At 40.2% G+C, this 24658-nt stretch overlaps 1 protein-coding gene across 4 annotated transcripts in view; it reads right to left on the bottom strand.

The window, feature by feature from the left end:
• Nucleotides 1-14097: 14097 nt before the first annotated feature.
• KHDRBS3 (KH RNA binding domain containing, signal transduction associated 3) overlaps nt 14098-24658 on the bottom strand; it is a 94012-nt gene continuing 83451 nt past the window's right edge. For 2 of the 4 annotated variants that reach the window (XR_010070085.1, XR_010070086.1), the window contains exons 9-12: nt 23054-23112; nt 18966-19115; nt 17536-17592; nt 14098-14813 (exon numbers count right to left, since the gene is read on the bottom strand). Coding sequence is in view for 1 of the 4 variants with exons in the window: in XM_063327581.1 (XP_063183651.1) it covers nt 19024-19115; nt 23054-23112 (151 nt within the window). In the remaining 3 variants the exon portion in view is untranslated. Of the gene's footprint in view, nt 14814-17535; nt 17593-18347; nt 19116-23053; nt 23113-24658 lie in introns of those variants that run through there. The other 2 variants (XR_010070087.1, XM_063327581.1) reach the window with 2 other exon arrangements.

The raw sequence follows: 24658 nt of genomic DNA, 5'->3' as shown, positions 1-24658 counted from the left end.
CTTATTCCACATTGTGGAGATACTCCCAACACCCTGCTTGGAGAAGTCCTTTCAAAAAGTAAGGCTGCTGTGATGACGGGGGCTATGGAGATTACAGAGCAGGAAAGAGAATCTCGTATGCATGCAGAGCCTTTGTGTGAAGAGCTTTTTATTCGGTGAGCTGCATGTACACAAAGACTGATCCCAAGGGTCTGGGAAATTAGCATCCCTGTATTTTGAAGGAAAATTTTCTAAGTTGGCTTGGCCAATGCTGAAAAATAAAAACAGCTCATGACTGGATTTGTCTCTGCAACAGGAAGGAGGAACCTTGCCTACCACACGTGGTTACTCTGGAATGAGTTATCTGCATCAAGGTCACTTCTGCATTGTCCTCATTCTGTGTTGTCTGAAATTGACAAGATGGTGCATCTTCCTTCTCGAGAAAATAGATATTTGGTGTTTGGTTATGTTTTGAGTGGGGTTTTTTTAACGTCTCGTTTGCATCAGAGATTGCTGGCTTATTATGTAATTTTACCGAAACACTTAGGTCAGATCATCTGCTGGTGTAAACTGTGGAAGTCAGATGAAAAAATACAATAGGAATAAACACAAACTCAAATTAAATATAACTCATCGCAAGAACAGGCAAGAGGTGCACATCTGGTAGAATCTTAAGGCTGTTTTTTTTTCCAATTTCAAATACAAATGACTTCCAGTAGAGTAAAATTTAATTGCAAACATTTAGTCTGATTTAGTAAGCCCGAAAGTCTGTCTCTTCTAGAAGAGCTCACTAAATTATTTTCCTGGGTGGGGGCAGGTGAAAAAAAATAGTCCTCTGCAGGGATATAATAATTTAAGGACACATCCCTACCAATATCCAAACCGTGGCTCTTAAATCCGCAGATGTCTGAAAAATATTTTAAAGTCAAATAAGGCAGAAGATTAGAAGCTCTTTACTCCCAGGGAATTTCACATGCCTGAAGAACAGCAATTGTTTTGTCTTCTGCTGAAACGCAGCTATCTCTGGGGCAGAGAGAAGCAGCTGTGTAACACCACACAGCGATGCCACACAGGAACTTGACAGGAAAGGAAAAATCACACGTGAAAGCACAGCGGCATCAGTAACTTTGCTAGACAAACTGTGCAGTCATTACCCATTCAGATTATCAGGACAGAGATGGGAATTAGGTTTCCTATACCACAAGGCCTTTAAACAGCCCCGAGTGGCAAAGCCTGAAGCTTGATATCTTATTTGAAGCCTGGCAGCCACCCCCTTATAGGGCCCTTTGCTCTGATACTGCTGCTGTGAGTGCTGTTCGAGTGTCATCACTGCAGATACATTTTCATTGAGGAGCAACATTTGGTTACAGACTGAGTTTGCTGGTGCTAATAACTTGGGCTGCTTCCAGAAAGAGGAAGGGTGGGGGGGGAAAAAAAAAAAAAAAAAAAAAGAGAGAGAGAGAGAAAAAATCCAAAAAACAGGAAAGGCACCAATCCAAATATGAATCAAAAGCTGTGCAACCCACGGAGTCAACAGGGGCCTGAACTGAGATAATAAATACCTGGCTCTGGATGAACGTTAGAAGGCTTAGCAATATGGTTCACTTGCTTCTCAAAGTGGGAAAACAGGGTGAAAAATTAATGCTGTTGCTGAAAATCTGAAAGACAAATAACCAGCTTCTCCAGAGGCTTAGGAGGTGGTGGTGGGTTTCCCCATAAAGGAATTTTGGTACACCTGATTAAAGAATCGATACATGTAAAAGGCATCCAAAGAAGGAATATCTAAGCACTTCTTGTGAAGGTCACAAATCACTGCTATAAACAGAAGGCTGGTGGTCTGTTACTACCTTCCTACACAGGTTTTAAGTCGTCAGAAATGCCTGTTTTCATAGGCTTTGCATGACCTGCTTGCATGACAGGAGTATGCCACCCTGCCGCTAACCCACGGGCCTCTTCGGGAGAGCAAGAGGTGACCTTCATATGCAAAACTTAGGCTTAAGTGAAAGATTTAGACACTGATAAACAGATGCTTTTGAGTCCCACTGGAGGCCTGATCTATACCACCACCACCACCATCTGTAACAATATGGGAGTCAGACCTGCTCCTCTCATCCATTCCATATGGACCCACGGTCTGGCAGCCCTATGTACTCAGGCTTTCCAAACAGCCATCTCGAGCTTCGCGTGCCAAGTAATGCTTAGATATCTTAATCAGACATTCGTACATGAGATAGGAGGGGGGACTTATCCAAACAAACCTCATCCAGAGGTCAATACCCCTTACATTTTTTTTTTTTTCTAGTTTATTTAATCCCCAGAATATTATTGCAGCAAAGCATTATGCATGACCATAGCAGTACTGTAACAACACAGAATTGATCCTGGAGCACAGCACCCTGGTAACTGAAAAGAACTCATCACCAGAAATAATTTCAGAGAGTTATTGTAGAAGACTGAGACATAGTACGTGGCCTCTCAGGCAGGGAACTCGCAGGCCCAGCAGAAGACAGTTACACCAAACACTGTGGGACTTCTGCTCCTGATGCTTTCTGCCATGTTGGAAATGGAGAGATATGTAGGTTATAAAATGAAAAATCACTAAAAAGTAATAACGAAAGATTGAGGCTACTATAAATATGCTTAAGATGATGACAAATGTGTCTGTGTCCTGGTGGTGGCAGTGGGGCTGCCGGGCGGCCTGTGTGTGGAGCGGCCGGGGCTGCCCCGCGCCGGACACAGCCGGTCCCAGCCGGTCCCAGCCGGCTCCAAGGGCCCCAGCGCAGGACACAGCTGAGCCCCTCAGCCAAGCTGGGGGCGCCGGGGGGAAAAGAGGTTTGCGAAAGGGCCGAAGGCGGCCCAGGCAGAGGAGGAGGAAGGCAAGGAGGGAGCAGCAGCAGAGGGAGCCCCAGGGCGGAGGAGGAGGAGGGCAGGAGGTGCTGCAGGCCCGGAGCAGGGATCCCCTGCAGCCCTGCAGAGACCCCGCTGGAGCAGAGACCCCCCCTGCAGGCCGGGGAGGGCCCCAGGCCGCAGCGGGGGGATATTTCCTGCAGGAGCTGCGGCCGTGGAGAGCCCAGGCGGGAGCAGGTTGTCCCTGAAGGACTGCAGCCCGGGGCAGGGCCCGCGCTGGAGCAGGGAGAGGGGTGAGGAGGGAGGAGCGGCCCCGAGGGGCTGGCACGGACGGACCCACACCCCCAGCCCCAGCCCTGCGCCCCTCGGGGTGGGGAGAGGGGTCGGGAGTGAGGGGGGAAGGTGGAAAAGGGAGTGGAGGGAAGGTGTTTTCATTTGCCTTTTTTCTCACCCGTGGATCTAATTTAATTGGCTGTAAACTAAATTTGTTTTCCCCAAGTCTGTTCTGCTTGATGAGTGATTGTATTGGGTTTATGTGGCAAGGTTTTGGTAATGGAGGGAAGGCTGTAGGGGTGGCTTCAGCGAGAAGATCCTAGAAGTTGCACCCCCCAAGTCAGAAAGAGACAATGCTGGCCAGCTCCAAGATGGACCCACTGCTGCACAAAGCTGAGTCCATCAGTGATGGTGGTAGCACCCCTGTGATATCATATTTAAGAAAAGGAAAAAAAACTACTGTGCAGCAGCTGGGAGAGAAGAGTAAGAAAATTACAAACAGCCCTGCAGACACCAAGGTCGCTGAAGAAGGAGGGGATGAGGTGTTCCAGGTACCAAAGCAGAGATTCCCCTGCCGCCCTGGTGAAGACCATAGTTGTCACCCTGTAGCCCACTGAGGTCCACAGTGGAGCAGATCTCCACTCCGCAGCCTGTGGAGGACCCCATGACAGAGCAGGTGCATATTCAGAGGGTCACAGATTCCTTCAGAGAAGAACTGTCTCCCATGGGAGGAACCCCACACTAGAGCAGAGGAAGAGTGTGAGGAGTCCTTCCGCTGAGGAGGAAGGAGTGGCAGAGATAACGTGTGATGAACTGACCACAACCCCCATTCCCCATCCCCCTGCCCCGCTCAGGGGAGCAGGTAGAGAAAATCAGGAATGAAGATGAGTGGGAAGAAGGGAGTGGTGGGGAGGAAGGTGTTTTTTGATTTGTTCTTGTTTCTCATTATCCTACTCTGATTTTGATCAGCAATAAATTAAATTAATTTCCCCTAGTTGAGTCTGTTTTGCTCGTGACGGTAATTGCTGAGTGACCTCCCTGTCTTCATCTCAACCCATGAGCCTTTCATCATATTTTCCTCCCCTGTCCAGTTGAAGAGGGGGAGTGATAGAGCAGCTTTGATGGGCACCTGATGGCCTGTCAAGGTCAACCCACCACAGTGATCTCCCAATCTTTATCCATGAACTTAAGAGGTCTGCTTTTTTGGGTAAATGTAGCATCCCTGATTTGCAAATATTACCCTAATGGCAAAATTTTGAACTCCATTTGCTTCAAGACTGGTGACTTGTACTTGGGCGAATAGCTATCATCTAAATCAAAGCTGTGAATCTTTTAAGGCTTGCTCCATCCTAATCAAACTATAATATATTATGGCCAGGTACTTAAAATTCTGACTATTGATCTTTTGAAAGATACAGGTGGATCAGGAGGCCCATCCTAAAATATAGCTGAGGTTTTTTATATTTTAAAGACTCTTACGCAGAGCTAATAGGAACAATACATTCACAGACACGTGAACTTATGCAGTGTTGTGTTCTGCCCACTAGATGTGAAATGCTGCAGGTGCTCGAAAGTAAGCAATGAATTGTGGTTTGCTAGGTTTTTTGTGGTGGGTTTTTTGGGGGTTTTTTGTTGTTTTTTTTTTGTTTAAATATCAGGAATGTCTTTGAAAAATAAATGCCTGCATACAATTGAAAATGTCGCCTGCTCTCTAGATGTACCTGCAGTGGAACAAAAGATCTGCAGGGATGATTAATAAGTAGCGCTGTTTCTCAAGCACTATCTGATTAACAGCATTCCCGTTTACACAACCCTCCACTTGAATTAGCAGAACAGGGTATCGTCAGTGAATGACAATAATGGGTCTGGTGGTGGAGTAGCATAAGGGAGTCAACTCTTTCCTGCTAAGATATGCTGATCATTGGGAACTTATTTATAATCAGCTCACTTACAGTCTGTGTTTGCACAAGAGAACAGACAGAGGAGGGAGCAGAGACTTCATCTTGTGTTTATTCATTACTAAATTAATTCAATTACTATATTAACAACTACAATTATTTCAAAAGCCATTCATGTGGGTCAGCGAGGAGGTGCTGGCCAACATCAGGCAACCAAATGAGGCTCCTAGCATAGAAGAGGAGTGCTCTCATGTTCCTCAGGCTAGCCAAATCGTACCTGGCACACCTCTCTCTCTCTTTCTTCAATCGCTTTCTATCACAACTGTCTACAAAGGAACATAGAAAACTACAGTCCAGACTTAAGATCACATGATGTGGGTCCATTATACCTGAAACATGTAAGCTTCAATGTACAGTGGAGGGATTTACACTCCCTGACACTGTAGGTACCTTTGAAAAGCCTGAAGATGCTTACAGCATCCTTCAAGACTGCACTGAACAAAACTCTTGTAATGGTCCCAAGGCCTGTTGACTGAGGGAGAAAAAATGATGTGTAAACATCTTTCTTTTGTCATGACTGACTTGAGAGAATAAGTAACAACAAGAAAGCACGTAGCATATTTTGAACCTCCTTTTCATGCATTTTACAGAAGGGAAAGGAGGAAGGTTCTCTACAGTTTCAGGTTCCTCTCAACTACCTTCAGATGGGTAAATGCTGAGTAACTAGTCCAGTGTACTAGGTAATTAAGAACACAGGAATATTTGGGGGAAGACTCATCCCACCTCCCTCTCCCCCGACATATATAAAATTAAATTTACAGAAAAAGAATTATGTTCTTGATACCTGCATGTCATGTCCACCATCAGGAATGAGGATCAGGGAACTACAGTCTGTCTGGCCTAACCTTGGCCTCTGAGAAGATTATGGAGCAAATCCACCCAGAAGCACAGTTCCACGCATGTGAAAGACAAGAAGGTAACAAGGAACAGCCAACATGAATTTACCAAGGGCGAATCGTGCCTGACCAACCTGGTTGCCTTCTGTGGTGACTGGCTTGGTAGATCTGGAGAAAGACATCAACATCATGTACTTTGACAAGCGTGGCAAACGTGCAGTCAGTCTGGGTATATAAAGAGTGGTTGGATGGACTCCACGACGACTGGAAAACCAGGCTGTATTGAAAAAAATAACCAGACTCCAAGGGTAGTGGTCACTGGATTGAAGATTTAGTGGCAGCCAGTTCCTCACAGCGTGCCTCAGGGATTTATACTGGAGCCAATACTGGACAATAGGATGGAGTGCCCCATATGTACACCTGCAGAAACCAGTTTGGGGGTAGGGAGGGAGGGGGATGGGGACACAGTTAATACATTGCAGGACAGGTCTTCTATTCAGGTAGACCTCCGTCGCAGTGACATTATTGTGTTACAGAATCACAGAATGGCTTAGGTTGGACGGAACCTCTTGAGGTCATCTTATCCACTCCTCCTGCTCAAGCAGGGCCACCCGGAGCAGGTTGCCCGGGACTATGTTAATACAAAGAACTACAGTTTGAGAGTTCTATGTCAGTGTCCTGCTATTCTGGTTTCTACTTTTTTGTTGTTTTCCCTCCTGATTGATTTTCTCATGTCTGTTGAGTGGACATGCCAGCAACACCAGGCTTGTCCTGAGGGAATGTCATGCTCTAAAAATATACATCTTAAAAAAAAAAAAAGTTTTGAAATAATTTATTTTAAAATGAAATAGTAACTCTGTTCCCAAAACCTGTTTTCCTGCAAACCAAAGTTTTTCTGAGAAAAATACAGTTTCTGAGGCATAGCAAAATTATACAAGTTCAATAGAAATAGAAAGCCTTATTGGAAGAATAGTATCCCCTGAAAAATTGCACCAATGGTAAATTTCACGCTCGTTTTGGCTCTCCTTCTGTGTAGTGCAAAATGATCTACATGTATCACCTCTTCCTTAACACAACAGCGTTTGAAAGTTAGCAAATTCTTTAAATGTTTAGAAGCATGGAAGTATTAAGTTTTAGATTTCCATTAGCAGAAGTGCTGTATGTTTTCTGTTTCCTAGTTAAAAGATTTCCTGCACACATTCCAAAGAAGAGCTAATCTTACTTATACATCTCTGGATAACTGGATAAGTACACTGGAGATTTTTATTTTCCTTCTGTGTAGCATCCAACTGTTATTAGTGGGGGCTGGATACTAATATTTCAGACACCAGGCTGAAATAGGAAATCTTTTACTTCCTATTATTCTAAGTTTTTATGCATAGAAATTCTACTCTTTAGACTTTCCTTCAGCCAATCCCATTTAAACCTTTCCTTTAAGCAGGGACTAACATTTCTAGCATAACCACAAATTCCCTTTTTGTACAAGTCCTCTCAGCCAATATTCTAGTTAATCCTGAGATTTAAGATGCTTACAAACAAACAAAACCATGTAGCCATGTTTAACAGAGGGCTCTGGAAACAAACACAGAGTATGAAAATGTCCTGATAAATATGCTAAGGCGGCTGTGTCCCAGAAACATTCGGCGCAGAAGCCATCAACGCACAGTCTGCCATTTCTGCTTACAACAAGCAGAGCATGAAACTTTTGCTGAAGGAAGGACAGAGAGGACAGACAGCAGGTAACAAACATGGTTACAGACGCATCCTCTCACCTACTCCTACCTATTTGGAATAGTCCCCTCTATACTGTGTAGCAAACCACATCTTCTATGCACATTGCTATGAGGGCTGACTTCAGTGATTTTCTCCAAGTATCTATTTATGTCCAGGCCCCATCAATTGCTATTGTTTTCAAGGTATCAACAAAGCTGGATTTGGAACAGAAATATGAGTGGGAGTCACCATGCTTCACTTCAGACATCTAAAGTTTAAACATCCAAGTACTGCATCCAGCTTTGGAGTCCTCAGCACAAGAAGGACATGGATCTCTTGGATCCATGGTTTGCATGGCCCCGTGCAAACCTCATGAAGTTCAACAAGGTCAAGTGCAACGTCCTGCACTTGGGTCAGGACAACCCTCGTTATCAATACAGGCTGGGGGATGACATGGTAGAGAGCAGCCCTGCAGAAAAGGATTTGGGGGTACTGTTGGATGAAAAGCTAGATACGAACCGACAATGTGTGCTTGCAGCCCGGAAGGCCAATTGCATCCTGGGCTGCATCAAGAGAACTGTGGCCAGCAGATCCAGAGAGGTGACTCTGCCCTTCTACTCTGCTCTGCTCTCATGAGACCCCACCTGGAGTACTGCATCCAGCTCTGTAACCCTCAGCACAAGAATGACGTGGACCTGTTGGAGCGGGCCCAGAGGAGGGCCATGAAGATGATCTGAGGGCCGGAGCACCTCTGCTGTGAGGACAGGCTGAGAGAGTTGGGGTTGTTCAGCCTGGAGAAGAGAAGGCTCCAGGGAGACCTTATAGCAGCCTTCCAGTACCTACAGGGTGCTCACAGGAAGGATGAGGAGGGACTCTTTATCAGGGAGCGTTATGATAGGACACAGGGTAACAGCCTCAAGTTGAGAGAGGGTAGATTTAGATTGGATATCAGGAAAAAACTCTTCACTGTAAGGGTGGTGAGGCACTGGAACAGGTTGCCCAAAGAAGTTGTGGCTGCCCCATCCCTGGAGTTGTTCAAGGCCAGGCTGGATGGGGCTTTGAGCAGCCTGATCTAGTGGGAGGTGTCCCTGCCCATGGCAGGGGGTTGGAACTAGATGATCTTGAAGGTTTCTTCCAACCCAAACCATTCTATGATTCTATGATAATGTCTCAAAAAGATGAATTATCCTTTGGGCTCATTTCTCTTGGTTGGCTATAAGGGGAGCCCACGCAAACAGTCAAGAGTTTGTCATCTCAGTTGTAGATACATAAATCAGAACTGAAAAATCCAGCGTGTTTCTTTTCTTTAACAAAATTTAGGGACTTAATTTGATAAGTAGGTGCTGTTTTTCAGAAAGCATAATTTGCAAGTTAACCACAGCAATATACAAGATTTCTAAATGTTGCTTGCATGAGGAACAAGAATCAGTAAATAGCCATTTACCATCACTTTCACTGTTTGTAAAGGCTGTAAGACATATAATAAATATATAATACATATACAGAAAAGAAGAATTTATCCTTGCTAATAAGGATGTATTTTGATCATCTTAACCCTCACAGATTACTCTATTAGCCTGCAAATCAGGGAAAAAAACCCCACTTTCTTGTGATGGTTAGAATTATTATACAACAATCATGGATCCACGACTTTCAAGTTCAGACATGGTTATTAGATCATTCAATCTAGGCTGCTATGTAGAAGAGCGAACAGAAGCCCATTCTTCTGTACGTAGCTTGCTGCTGCGGTTAATCACTCTCATTTGAACCTAATTTCTCATTTAAAACTGCAGGGCTTTTACACTCAGCGTTAGCTCTTACTTTTTTCCACTACCAGATTAGAGTCATTTAGTACTTGTTATTTTCTCCCTGTGCAAGCAATTATAAACGATAATCAAGCTTTTTAAGTCTCTCACAGTAAGATATCATCTTCTGTCCTTTGAACTATTCTTCTGAAAAGCCCTTACCAAATACGTTAAATTATGTACACACACATATAAATATTATTCAGGAGTACACAAAGTGACCTTTCAAAGGGGTATTGACTGTGGCATTTACAAAAATTATCTGCTTATACCTTTGAAGGATATCACCAAAAAATAATAAAGTTATTCCTACCACATGAGGGATTCCAATGCCAGACCAGCTAGGTATAGGAGGAAAAAAAAATGGTAGTTATCATAGACCATGCCTGCAACCCATGTTTCTCTTACCCCTCTGACCCAGGATGCATCACTTCAACTTCCTCACATCAAATATGTCTAAATCAAGAGTGAACTCCAGGGAATAATTCTTGGAATAGTCTATGCCAAAAAATGACATTTAAAAGATCAGCAGCTATTGCCTGGCTTCCCAAGCTAGCTCAGGGAAGATATGCTCTGGAATATGAAGGCTTTTCCCTTCCATTCTAGAATTTGAAATCCAAAATGGCTTTTAGTATTTAGATTGATTTTTAACAACCTATCTTCTCCACCCCTATCCGGTTTCCTGTTGTATAATATGTTTTTATTATTTTTTCCATTTTCATTTCCTCAAATCTGTAATGAGCGTAATAAAAAAGTACACGCAACTCATGAGCACCACCGTAAAACACAGCACAAAACTTTACCACAATCCCTTGTGCATTTATCCCGCAGTTCTTTCAAGAGGAGTAACTGCCTGAGGATCATCTCTGCTTTCTTCACTTGTACTTCCTTAATTCTGTCAGTCTTAGAGGGTCTCTATTTCTGATGAAACAATAATACAGTCTTCAAGAGAATAATGAAAAAACCACACACGCTTGTCTTATTAATATGCTGTACGAGAAAATCATCACTGGAATATTTTAAGTATCTAAGGGAATTTTCTATTCAAACCATTTCAAGTCAGAGCCTCAAGTGCTGTGAGAAAGTGAAACTTACACCAAACAGAATAAGGTTAACTTTCAGATGTGGATAATTCTGATCGTCATCATTAGTCAGATGATTTCCAATATGCACGTAGACAGCATTCACCATAGTTTATACTTAGTCTTCTCATTTGCTTTCAAGCCTGTAATTAACTATCCTGAAAGGTCTACCAAATTTTTAAAACAGTAAGTACTTATATCGATATGAACATTGCAGAATAATTCAGTAAAAGCCCAAAGTGCATGAATGCATGTTCAGCAGTGAAATTCCGTAGCAGTCCTACTATCTGTAGCAAGAGCATCTTCACCCATGGGTTTTTGAACTCATATTATCAGAAGAACGAACTTACGAGACAAATGTATTTGCCTTCCTTTTTTTAATATATCCTTAATAAGAATAGTGAATTCTGTGAGATGGGTCTGCATATTTTCTCTCAGTAAAAAACAGTTACCTCCACATTAAGAAACCCCAAGTCTTAATAGAAGAGAGAAGAAACAAGGCAATTTATCAAACAAATAAAAAGTGAGTGTTTCATCTTTGGAACAGGTTGCCCAGAGAAGCTGTGGCTGCCCCATCCCTGGAGGTGTTCAAGGCCAGGCTGGATGGGGCTTTGAGCAGCCTGGTCTGGTGGGAGGTGTCCCTGCCCAGGGCAGGGGGTCGGAACTAGATGATCTTGAAGGTCCCTTCCAACCCAAACCATTTTGTGATTCCATGATCTTCATGAGATGTTTAGGGCATCAGGATGTTTTACAAACAGATCAACAGCAATAGCACAAGTTGTCACTTACTCTTTTGCCATAGCAGACAATGAACTATTGAGTTCATAGTTGGCTGCTTGACTCAGCATTTGGAGCCATTCACTGTGTTTTGCATAAAAGTGAGGGGGGAAAAAAAAACGTCTATGAAGGTCAGTAAAAAAAAAAAAAAAAAACCCTTCCCTTTATCTTCACAAAGGGGCCAGTATTTCACTTCAGGTGAAAACTTTCTCTCTTGATTCTGAATTTCAGCAAGAATATACAGATAAGCTCATTTTAGCTATTTAATACCAAATGGTTCTAGGCATAAAGAACTAGTTAACGGTTTAGATTTGCAAAACCAGAAACGCAACTCCAAGGACTGATTTACATTTGATTTCTCTCAGGGTAATAAGAGCAGAACATTCTTTCGTCAGGAATTTTAGTTAAGTACCTTCCTGTCTCGAAAGAGCATGAGTTATTTTGATAACTGGATATAAAGATTCCTGTGAAATTTTGTCATAAACCTTTATTAAATCTAAATTATTTTAATTTCATAATTTTCAAGCACATCTTTGACTGAAAAGGGGAAGTTTCCATTAAGCCTCTTCCCTAATTTGCTATTTTTAGGAATGCAGAGATTTCGTACTTTCTTAATACTTTCCCAGTGAGGAACCTAAAAAAGAACGACACAGCAAAGCAGCTTTATTTCTGCCCTCGGCTACAGTTTCTAAGCATTTTTAAAACCCGAGTTTGCCAGAGATGTTCTCTTGACTTGCAGCCATAGAGGAAACCTGCCTGAAGACAAGGGTCAATGCACCGCAAACTCATTGAAGTATCTGAGACTGCACAAACATTTATCATCTTAGCAATATGTGCTTTAAACGCTAAATACCTTCAATAATTTCCATTACCAAAGGGGTTTTTCTCCCCATTAAACAAATGCAGCTGTCTTGGACAAAACTGCTGAGCTTGTGAAAATGATTCTCAGCCCATTCATCCAATTAATCTTTTTCATGAAGTCAAAGATATTCTGATTCTTGGTGTGCATTTGCTCGGCTGCAGCAGTACTGAGGTTCTTGGACACTGGTAACCTGGAAATTCTACTTTATGGTTGGGCCTTTCAGCACACAGTTGTAAGCCTGCTACAAAAATCCAACTGTAATGCTAAATTAGTACAATAACCAGCAAAGGTCTGTGTGGAGAAATGGAAGCAAAAACCACTCAAGGGCACACTTGATCCTATTTATCAGCAATCATTATATAGATATATTAACTTTGCATTTTGGTCTTTAAATTATCTTCAGTTCCTTTGCCCAGAAGGGTAAGTTCTAACTTGAGAAGAACGCTCTGCAACATCATTAATAAAGACGTAGGGCCTTGATGCTTGTTTTAATACATGCTGTTACAGAATATTATTTCATACATTTATTATGTACCTAAATGTGCGGAGATCCCCACAGTAAGAGAAATGCTATTGGAAAGACCGTGACGCAGACTGGACAATGCATTTGAAGCAGCAGGCTCACGTCCTTGTTTAAAAGCTTAAGTAAGGCGATGTCATGTAGAACTGTATCACGGAGCAGAGCATCAGGACCGCCTCCTAGTGCAGGTTAAAGTCATCAACAACAGCACGGGCAGGATGCAGATATACACCCGGTCTCTTGAAGTGAATGCCAGAACTATCCCAATGGTACCCACATTTCACTCAAAACACAACCACAAGAAATACATCAATCTCCACTTAGTGATAATAAAAACCAGCATGAATGAAGTCCAGCACAGAAACAGTCAGTCCTTGAGTTTTTAGTGAGATCAAGCAAAGTACTTGCAAGACAGAGAGCTGGATAGACTGTAGCCAGCCCACTTTGGACCCTAACAGTTCCTGTGTTCGGCCACTCAGCAACCAGACAAGATCTCAGAAAAAATACCAGATCTGCAAGATAGCTTTGATAGCCGCATATTAAAGTAAATCATATTAGCAAAATATTTTAGTATTGACATTAAGAAGCTCTGTTGTTCCCGACTCCAGAGTGGAAGGCTTGATGTGTCACTCATTAAAAAGCTCATAGCACTCCTCAAATGAGATTGTGTTGCCAATCCTGTTGTCCGGCCTGAATTACAGCAAGTGAAATTGCATTCTGCTTATCTAAATTCCCCCCACAGGATCTATATACAATTTTTATACTTGGCTAGCATTTCAAATGTTAGGTGCTGTTCCACACCAGAGGTTCCTGCCTGTCAGTCTGAAGGGAATCATTATTATACATCTCTTGCGCTTACTCAAAGGTTTTTGGATTTTGCGTTTACTAATTTAAATAATTACTATTGCTTGCTGTGGAAAACATTACAGAAACGCAGTTGTAGTCTAGTGAGAGATGATGGGAGGGAAAAAGTCTTTCCAGATTCTGAGAACATTAACTGATAAAATCACCTTAAATATTTGAAGGTTAAAAATACACTTTTTTTTTTTAACTGTCAAAGTTTTCATCTATTAAAAATGGTATCTTACTTAAGCCACTTTGATCAGTACCAGGTTTAATAGAAAAACCTTAATTTTCTCCACATGCCCATAAATTTTAAAGCCATTCTTCAATAGTCAGCATATGATATTAGAAGTTATGAATACACATTGAAGAGCAGGCATTTGGTGTGAAACTGCTAAGTGATACTGCTTATTTTCAAAATAAAATAAGTGAGACACCCAAATTATGCTTTTCTTGGGATGAATGAGATTCAGTGAAGAAAAATGCATCTGATAGAAACATAACTGAGGGATGGGACACTCATCTTCGCAAGGAGTATTTAGGAAAAAGACGACAAGAAAATAAACTATCAGAATTTTATTTCTGTTACAAATTATCACAATCACAATTAATATAAAACAGAGAAAGCACTGAGGAAACTTGACTGTTAGGTACAAGATCTATCAAGGTGTAAAAGCCTCATCCAAGACTACTACTAGAAAAACCTGTGACTGTATATTAGAGAAAACATTTCTATGCATCAAACACCAAGTGAAAGAGAATAAGCAGCAGAGTATAACTGACAGGGATTAAAACACCTTCATGTTATAAAAGTTTCTGAAGAAAACGGAAGTTGGATCATCATTTCTACCCAAGAGTCTTGTTTTGAGTAGAGCCCATTTATAATTAGCTATGAAGAAAAGCTTCAGCATAAAACACTAATCTTCATTTCAACTTATCCATGTCAGTTCACACATTAGACAAGCTATTTCCAAAAGCATTTGAATTCTAGTCATGAGACTTCACGTGCTCTCTTACACTTGCTGCGTAAGGCTGAAAAGACAGACTAGAGGGACATGAGCTTGCATTATTGCTTTGTAACAGGAACTTAGATGAGAATTCTTTATTGAGCTCCAAATAAAATATTGTTGCATCACTAAACAATTAAGAGTTTAAATATACCATTATTTTAAAAAGTCTATAACATTATATACTTTAAGGCTTTAATACAAGAAATACAGAATAGGGTTTTCGTACTCCGTAGCCTGTCTCATCGTTGTCTAGGCACACGGGTAAGTACAATGCTCTAAGCAGTCCGTAATTAACATGGCAGAAGTTCCTGAAAAAGAGCAAAATATAATTTATTTGTATACATCCCGACACTACCAGCTATGAATTCTCTGAAGACTGTCAGATTATAAGCAGTGGGATCAGGCAATTATGCATATAATAAATGTATGTAGATTTATGGAAACCATTGCAGGAACTGCTATCATTGAAATTCAGTGCAAATGTGATGAAAGGGTTCAATAAAGGCAAATTAATAATATGGTTAGTGATAATCATTACCATTACTTGTTTGACAAGTAACACAGAAGTTGACCAGTGTTAGAACACAAAACCCTACCAGAATGGATGAACACTCCTAGGTTAGTTTGTCGCAATAAAAGAAAGGCTGCCTTCTACATTGTTGCTTGGGTTTTTCTTTTAAATTTAAGGATCTTTTTAGATTATTTTTCCCTCTTTTCAAAACATAAAGGATTTCTTTGCATAGATTACTCCAAAGGAAAAAAAAAACCCACAAACAAAAAACCAAAAAATTGCAATAGCAGAACACAATGCTAGTGCATGGTATTTCAGGAACTGTCAAGGGACATTTTGTACCACAAATATGTAGTTTCTTAGAAGATCTAATGCCAGCTGTTTGAACTGATGCAGCTTATTGTGCACACGTGTATAGGATGTGAGAACTGATACACATTTTTAAGAGATAGAAACCCAAATTTTCATAGGAGAAATAAGATGTATTTATTTGGAGCATTGGAAAAAGGAATCATAGAATGGTTTGGGTTGGAAGGGACCTTAAAGATCATCTAGTTCCGACCCCCTGCCCTGAGCAGGGACACCTCCCACTAGACCAGGCTGCTCAAAGCCCCATCCAGCCTGGCCTTGAACACCTCCAGGGATGGGGCAGCCACAACTTCTTTGGGCAACCCGTGCCAGTGCCTCACCACCCTCACAGTGAAGAATTTCTTCCTGATATCCAATCTAAATCTCCCCTCTTTCAGTCTAAAACTGTTACCCCTTGTCCTATCGCTACACTCCCTGATAAAGAGTCCCTCTCCACCTTTCCTGTAGGCCCTGTTTAAGTACTGGAAGGCTGCCTTAATGGATTTAAAATTCATACAGCTATCATGCAAAATAAGCAGACTTTCTTAGATGTGTCAAATCTAGATCTTGCAACTCAGTAAAAGAACAAACAAAACTGGACTAAAACGGTTAATTTTTCCTGTCAAGGTGGGACTCAGCTACTTAACTGGAGCACCTCACAGCCACAGACTACTCCATCGTCTGTCAGAGGGACACCTGGCCCATGACCAAACCAATCAAGGGCTGCGCTCTTAGGAGGGGAATTTTCTTTTAATTCACTCATATGACCTGCAACATCCACTCATATGACACTGTCACACAGCAGTGCACCCAAACAGCCTCTGCATGATTTGACAAGGACACACTTTCCCCCCAAAACGGGAACCTGGAACAATTTAAATGTTTATAGGACTTCAGGGCAGAGCAGCAGAAAAGCAGCACAAATGCATACTGGTACGGTCATCCTCCATATAGGAGGCATTAAGCAAAGATAGCATAAAAGTAAAAAAGAGTTGGATAAATAATACAGAAGGTCGAATTCACTTCTGATTCACGGATTCATCTACTTGCCATCTCTCTACTAGGTATTTTAGTTTCAACCCATCAAAGTTTCTTCATATATGGTTAATCTGAAACTTCATATTGAAAACTTGTTATGACTTGTATACTCATATTACATGGTTTAAGATTTGGCCAATTCAATTATAAATATTTTAAAAGATATTTATATACTCAGTTTTGCCATAGCAGTTCTAGCAGCTGGTATCCAGTATTTGCCCTCTGAGCCCCAGAGGGCATAAATCATCTTCAAGCTCTCCTAACCTTAAAAGGGTCCTTTGCTTTAAATCTTTAAAATACTCACAAAGTGGCTTTAGAACAATTTTGAATGCACAAAAAGTTTCTCTAGCCTGTGACAGCAGTCTCTTAAATTTATTGTTGTATACAGAGGCCGTGCAATGTATGCAATATTTCAAAGTACAGAGCTGTATTCACCTAAGTTATGTCAAATCAAGGCACTGAGATCATGGGCTTAGCAGGAAGAATTACCATTCAGAGTAGGAAATACAGGAAAAAAAATCAGTTCTATTTAAAATATACAGAAGCTCAGCATAAAAACAGTCAAATTATTTCTTACTTTATATATTGAATTCACCAGAAACAGTAACGCTAGCTATTCTTCAGATAATGTTTCTCAATAGACTTGTCCTCCTTTATTTGTGCCAAAAATCAGTGTGCTCCTCGTGCAGAAATGGTTGTCTTAGAAAAGTTATTCTACAAAATGCTTTCTTCAGCTTTCAAAAATCATTTTAGACGTGTTTGCTGACCAGATGAGAGTTTTAAGTTCCCATTTGAACACTACTAGCATAGTTACATTCATATTCTTTCACCTTCCTCTGCCCAATGAAATACTCAATTGGTTGAAATGTTGTCAAAGCAACATCTACCTTTCAATAAACAAACAGCCAGAGGACAGCGTCCACACACCGCGACAGTTTAACGTCCCATTTAATGATAGTTTAAAACTACGATTTTTCCCTCCAGAACTCAACATAGCCAATGATTTTTGCTGGCCTCCAGCTCAGTACCTGTAATCATGATGTAAACTAAAGCCTTGTGTATAAGGAATTATGGACCCGATCAAAAGCTCCATTATTTCTCTAGTAATTTCACAGATGAGTAAAGATACCTACCAAAGCATCAGGAGATTAAGGTTTTTGTTCTCTTGGCTGTCCAAGGTGGTGGGTTTCCTGACAAAAGAAAAAAAAAAAGATATTTTTACTAAGTTTCAAAGACTTTAAAATAAAAAACTATAGAAAACAATGTAAATCAAACTATAATTCATAGAAACTTAATGATTAACAAAAAGCTTTAGATAACATTTGTAATGTTTAAGTTACTAGAATTTATGGAAAAATAATATATTACAAACTATTGGTTATGAGGTTTTACAGTTGTTTAATAGGGAATAGTTTGTCCAAATTTAACTAGCTAAGCTAAGGCTTTTTAGATTACTAACACAAATTAAACGTTTTAAAATGAGAATTTAGGTGTCCTTACAGTCTTTCCTACATTCTACAAGGAAACTTTCTAAGTTGTAGCCTCCCTGTTTTTATTGGTTATATTAAGATAAATTAAGTGAGATTAAAATCTTATTTGATTTATTTACCTTTGCAAATGAAGACCGTTTTAAGGGTTACACATCCTCTGCCTCTGACGAAAGCGACCTCAATTAGTCAAGTCAGAAAGTCTTTAAAAGCTTTGTGTTTATTGCTTCCAGCACGGAGCGAGGTGGTCATTAACGTACCAAAATTCTCATAAAAATTCCAAAGTTGCACTAGTGAAAAAATGCTCAACAAGATGAAAACTAGTCACATCTTTTTCAGAAAATTCATTAGCTATTTTAAACCATTTTTAACAAAAATATTTTGATTTAATGTGGCACTCAAGCAGATCCATACCATTTGGATACTTTAAACAGCATTTATATCTACGGTGAGTATAAATATACATTTAGGTTTATACCATTTTTTAAAAGAAGTCGCGCAATGTTTAATATGAGCCTTTTATGCTGATCACTGTTAAACGTATTTCTCCCTGTTTACTACTATTTATGAAGTTTTATTATGAGATAAAGCATAAAATTAATCTCACACACACTGATTTTTCTTTCAAAAGTTTATTTAGTATCAAGCAAGGGTAAAACTTTGCTTAACACTACAGAACATTTCAAGACTTGAGTTACAAAATACCACATTATTTGCATTTCTAATTTGCTTCCCTTTTTACGCATGTTTGCAAAGAGAAATACTAGCAAATGGCTGAAAATAAAAACTAAAAACTAAATTGTTGAAAACCTTTAAAATAAAAGGTTACGCTTATGTTAAAAGAATGGACTAACATATTTAGTAAACCTATTTTTTGTTTAACACTAGTTAATCAAAGGTTATTTTTTTGATCACCTATTTTTTCAAATACAGTTTGGAAATAACAAAGTTCCTTGTTTTACATATCTTGCTGTCCCAGTTGTTCTTTCGACAAAATATTTTAAGTTCAGTCCATCCATTCAGATTTTTTAAGCGCTTTGATTTAATAAAAAGGGATTGTTCATAGAAAAAATTACTTTGAACAGTATACAGGACTGGTGGAGATTGGATATTTCACAACATCAGACAGTACAATCAGTATCTGGCATATGGCTGGTCTCTGTAGACTCCTTTTGTTGTCCTTGCAGAAGGTGCCTTGTGTCTTGAGTTGGTCCATTCTTCTTGCCCTACAAGAAGGGACAATATAGTTAGACCCCTTCCCGTGTTCTCAGACGCTGTACTTATTTTTTCCTTATTTAACTGTGAATTAGATAGTGACATTTTATTTTCTGAAACCAAGGCGTGCAAAGTGAAGTCTAACACTTGAATAACAAAACTCTGGGTACAACACATCTACATGTACATACAACAACACTCAGAGTTATGACCCCACAATGCTTTTTCAGCAGGTAACAGTAAGGAGGGTGACAAGTTAATGCCAAAAAATATTTAGGGCTCTGGCATTCAGCTGGACCTGCTTGTTGCAAATACAAAGAAATGCCAGCTATCGTAGCAGACCTACAAATAATTATGCTAGGATGAAGTGAATGGAGGATATGAATTATGTAGAAGCAAATAAGCTACCCTCAGAAATAAGTTTATTTGCATCAGTACCAATTTAGGCTTAATTCAAATATGCAATCCAATAGAGAAAAGCCTCAAGTATAACTACAAACACCTGTGGCTTCTAATAATCCAGGGGCAATATTCAACTTCACTGTAAACATACACCTCCTCTAAAACACAAGGAGTAGGAAGATGATTATAAAAAAAAGTTAAAAGGGGAAGGGAGATTGCTTGTTTGAATTCTGTCAACAAAGCAAGTTTTTGAAAAGCTTGTGCTATATTCAATCCTTCATAGTTTCACCACGTTTTAGTAGTAATAAGTATTACCAAAAAGTAGCAAACTGTTGTGTTAATAAGAACCAGACCCACTGTGCCATGCATTTACAACAAAAGAGAAGACACAGGACCAAATGCAGAGTATAACGCAACAGTACTCAGGTACAGTCTAATCAGGTAAACAATTCAGAGTACCAACCCTGAGCAAAAAAAACCCCAATAAAACCCCAAAAGCAAACATGCCTGAAAACCGCGTATGTGCTTTCGGGCCTGCTTTTGGAGAATTGCCCTGCCCTAAGCAGACAGGTGTCCAAGTGCAGTCCAGAAACTAAGGGTGTAATCCAAATGACTGGGTATGGTAACCTAAAATGCAGGCATCAATTCATCTGTCTTTTTAGTCAATTAAAAAATAAAAGTAAACAGTCAAAGAACCCTTGTACTCCGAATGGCACAGTAACTTCCTCAGGTAGCAGATATCTGAAATTAGGTGACAAGAATCCTCTAAGTGAAGGATCCAATTTCACAATCTCTTTGTAAAAGTCTCATCCTAGCTGCTTTATTTGTAAAAATTCAGGTGGTTGCCTGAAGATCCCAGGTTATATATGACACCTGGGTGATCAGAACATTTGCCTAGGTGCTAAAAGGAACAAGTTCAAGTTTGGTGTAAGGCTGAAAGAAACTTATACATCAAAGTTCCACAGGAATCTGATAATAAATTAACATACACAAGAAGCTGCTACTTTTGCTTAATCACACAGAAAGCAAGGCTCATATTAAGTATGGAAAAGAACCCCAGCCTGACAGTAAAGGCAATTGGCAGAGCCGTAAGAATTAAAGAATATCCTAGCTTTTTAGCACAGCTGCAAATAGCCGTTGAAACGTAAAAAGCAGTCTTGGTTACAGTTTAAGGGGAATTCTTGCTCCTTGTCAAGTAATTGGCTAAATCAATATGGTAAAGAGTCACCTTACTTTTTATCAGTTTTCATTCTGTTGCCATTCAGGGCTCCGAATTCTAAAAAAAACCCTGTTACTCTTCCTGTATCCTCTGGGTTGGCACCTGAGCTTCTCAAAAGAGGAAAAGTTAAGGTACTTCCCGAGGAACTGTTTCCTGCTGGCCGGTACTAGGCAACTGTCCTGGGGTGCATTAAAAAGAGTGTGGCCACCAGGTCGAGGGATGTCATCCTCCCCCTCTACTCTGCCCTGGTGAGGCCACAGCTGGAGTGCTGTGTCCAGTTCTGGGCTCCCCGGTTTAAGAAGGACAGGGAACTGCTGGAGACAGTCCAGCGGAGGGCCACGAAGATGATCAAGGGACTGGAGCAACTCTCTTATGAGGAAAGGCTGAGAGAGCTGGGTCTGTTCAGCCTGGAGAAGAGAAGGCTGAGAGGGGATCTCATCAATGCTTATCAGTATCTAAAGGGCAGGTGTCAAGAGGATGGGGCCAGACTCTTCTCAGTGGTGCCCAACAACAGGACAAGAGGCAACTGGCACAAACTGTAAAGCAGGAAATTGTCTGAGCAGAAGGAAAAAATCCTTTACTTTGAGGGCACCAGAGCACTGGAACAGGCTGCCTGGAGAGGCTGTGGATTTTCCTTCTCCGGAGATATTCAAGACCCACCTGGATGCGTTCCTGTCCAGCCCGCTCTGGGTGACCCTGCTTTGGCAGGGGGGTTGGACTAGGTGGCCTCCAAAGGTCCCTTCCAGCCCCTACCATTCTGTGACACTGGGATTCTGTGATCTGCTCACCATGCAGTCTCACGACTTTTAGTTCAAGGCACCTAATGTTCTTTATATATTGTAAGGATGATTACTAGTATCTAACTCTGCATTTAAGGATGTACTTGAGGGTCAGCTGGTTCAGAAATAAAGCACATGAATAATTTGTAAGTGCAAAATCTTCAGTGGCTGTAACCCATAATCATTCTTCAAGGTATTTAGTCTTCCTCTCAACTTGAGTACATACATCACTTAATATTCTGAGTGGCTGTGCTTTGATAAATAGAAAACCAATTTTAAATGCAAAAGCAATGAAAAATCCATATTTCCAACCTTAAACACCGCAATCCACATTTTTCCCCTATCAGTCAACTGTCTGCATTAAGCACTTTTGTACATTTTTTCCCCCCATCAATTTTTCATTCATAAAATAGTCTTAGAAATATCAGGCTTATAACAGCAAATAGTTTATTTTAATGCAGAAATAAAGATTTAAGCTATATATCTATCAAGACCAATTGAAAGTGCTGGGGGACAGAGGAATTTCAAGTGATCTCTTCTTTTGATGAACTGACTTCCTCCTCAAGCGAAATAAGAAGTTTAAGGAGACTACATTGAGTAAACTTCTGTATTAGGTGCATTTATCACAACTTAGTTGGGGTCATTTTATTTTTCACCAGGAAGCACTTCAAAATGGAGTTCAAGAAATACACCATGGAAAATTTTAAGTAGGGCTCTAAAAATCACTGAAGCATCCATTACGCAGAATTACAACTCTTTTTAAACTAGTTACTAACAATCAAATGTTTGAGATTTGAGTGATCTAGATTATATTTCTGTGATCTCTAGCCAGAGATTTAACATTTATCCCTTAAGCAAAGGTGCCTTTTAACATGCATTATGCTTCTAATCCGTAACAGATTTCTTTAATTAAACCTGTCACTGACACACTTCTAGCTTAAGAAAATGTGATCTTTACCACTGGCATATGTTTTTTGCTTCATTACGCATTGTTTTGTCTCCATATGAGTAACCCACTGCCCTCATGTCTATTAGCTACCTGAAGTACTTTCATAACCTTTACATAATGACTCCCTGCTTGATTTCACAAGACTGATGCATGAAAATGAGCTAACGCAAAAAGACCATACGAGTCTTAACTGCGCCCAATTAGGCCCCGATTCAGCTGAGAACTTCAGCATATTCTTACCTTGTACCAAGTTTCAATGCCAGTTGTGCCACACTAGAAGCATGTGCTTCCAGCTGCAAACTCATGAAAAAAGGTTGCACATCCCCTCGAATCTCATTGAACAAGATATGAGAAGGGTAGGTACGCATTATTTTTTTTTATTTCTTTGATTTTATTTTCACATGACTAATGTTAGCTAATAGACCACAGAAACCTCCTTGGGTATTTTTCTCAATAACCACACGAGGAGCTCTGTGCCAGTGCAGGAACCCCTGAACAGCTGTTACCCACTGCAGAACTGAAGTGTGCCTTCTGGAAATTCTCCTTTGATTATTTTTTCAAGAGTCTACTACTGTAGTCACTCAGCTCAAAGCTACTCACCATAAGAGTCATATGTTTCTTCACTCAGTCCATGGCCATAGTCATAGTAATCTGCTCCACTGTACGGGAGAGGGGAAGTAGGAAAAAGAACAGGAAATAAAGTAGTTATTCAAGAAGCAATGCTTATCATTCTACCTCTGAAAAGAAGAAAGTTTGAAGGATACAGACATGCCCTAAGGTAAGAAAGGTAAGCGTCATGTGACACAATTTCAGCTTAGGTCCTGTTTGTTCATTAATTAGAAGAGAAACTAAACCATATGTACTTTCATTTGGATTTTTTTTCATTACTGAGCCCCTGGTCTGCAATGTCAACGTGGATGTGGGAATTTTATATTTAAAATCATACTTATAGTTGGGAAGGCTAAAGATCTTACAAGTGCCACCGAAAGAATAGGAGGTGTAGGTACTGAACCAACCATTTGTCATATAAACTGCTGTTCATTACCTACTGCTGCCCGGTATTTTGCCTTTGCATCTTTGAATTTACTGATAAAAATACAATAAAAGGACAAGCAACTTGCTGATCAGAGGGTTATATAGTTGCTATACATGTACAAATTCCAGTGTCTTCAAAATACGACAAGTGTGCACATATGTAAATGCTATCATTTTAATAGGAAGACAAGAAACAACAGCAGCAACTAAGTTAAAAGCAGAAGTCTGCAGCCATTAGGATTCAAAAGTACGGATGAATACCATAACCATGGCCTAAAAAAATCTTCCATTTCATAACGGCATTTCTACTTGTATTAAGACCACTGAATGGAAACTGAAGGACAAGCCTTATTACATACTACTTTTCCATTAGGCTTTCATATTTCATGTAAGCATACCTATGTACAGTCTTTTACATAGTTGACAGAACAAAAGTCTATTAGAGGTGTTTGTAGCACATCAAAAGCAAGTCCCTTAATTGTTTCTTTCCCTTTTTTTCCTAACCACAGCCAGACCCAGGGCTGGCGATATTCGGAAAATGCTCTACAAACTAATGTGACCAAGTCTTTACCTTCTGAGTGAGAAGGAAACCACTAATAAGTGTTCACTAGCAAGTATTTTCTAATATTGACAAAATGTTTCTAACATTAGATTGATAACGAAACAAAAACCAGAGAGAAAAAGCAATTTATAGCCTTAACATGAATTAGCAGCTAAAGCATTTTTATAAAATAAATAATACAGGACAATTGCTTCTAAACTGACAAAAGACAAAGATCATTTGTAGTGTTTGGGTTGCTTATGTTTTGGTTTGGGTTGTTGGGTTTTTTTAAACTAAAAAGTTCTAAATACCACAAAATAATCCAGGCTAGAAATAATACAGTTCTGCTGTGTGAAAATGCTTACGTAAAGAGGGTGGATTAGCATTTGTTCTTGCTACTATAATTCTTCTCTAAACAAAAACTTAACTAGAATGCACTATGAAGACCCACAAAAAGTGTTATCTATGGTATGTCAGTCCCTGTGATGAGGACCCCAAAATAATAAGGGCAAAGTTTGAAGCATAAAAAATTTGTCCTGTAGCAGCCAGTGATAAAATAGCCTTTATTCTCACAACCAACTTAAAACTGACATTCACAGTTCTTCCCCACAGTACTTGATTGTTTATTT

The sequence above is a fragment of the Chroicocephalus ridibundus genome, chromosome 2, assembly GCF_963924245.1.
Source record: "Chroicocephalus ridibundus chromosome 2, bChrRid1.1, whole genome shotgun sequence".
NCBI classification, from domain to species: domain Eukaryota; kingdom Metazoa; phylum Chordata; class Aves; order Charadriiformes; family Laridae; genus Chroicocephalus; species Chroicocephalus ridibundus.
The sequence above is the reverse complement of the archived record's forward strand: the minus strand, read 5'-3'. Positions and strand labels throughout refer to the sequence as shown.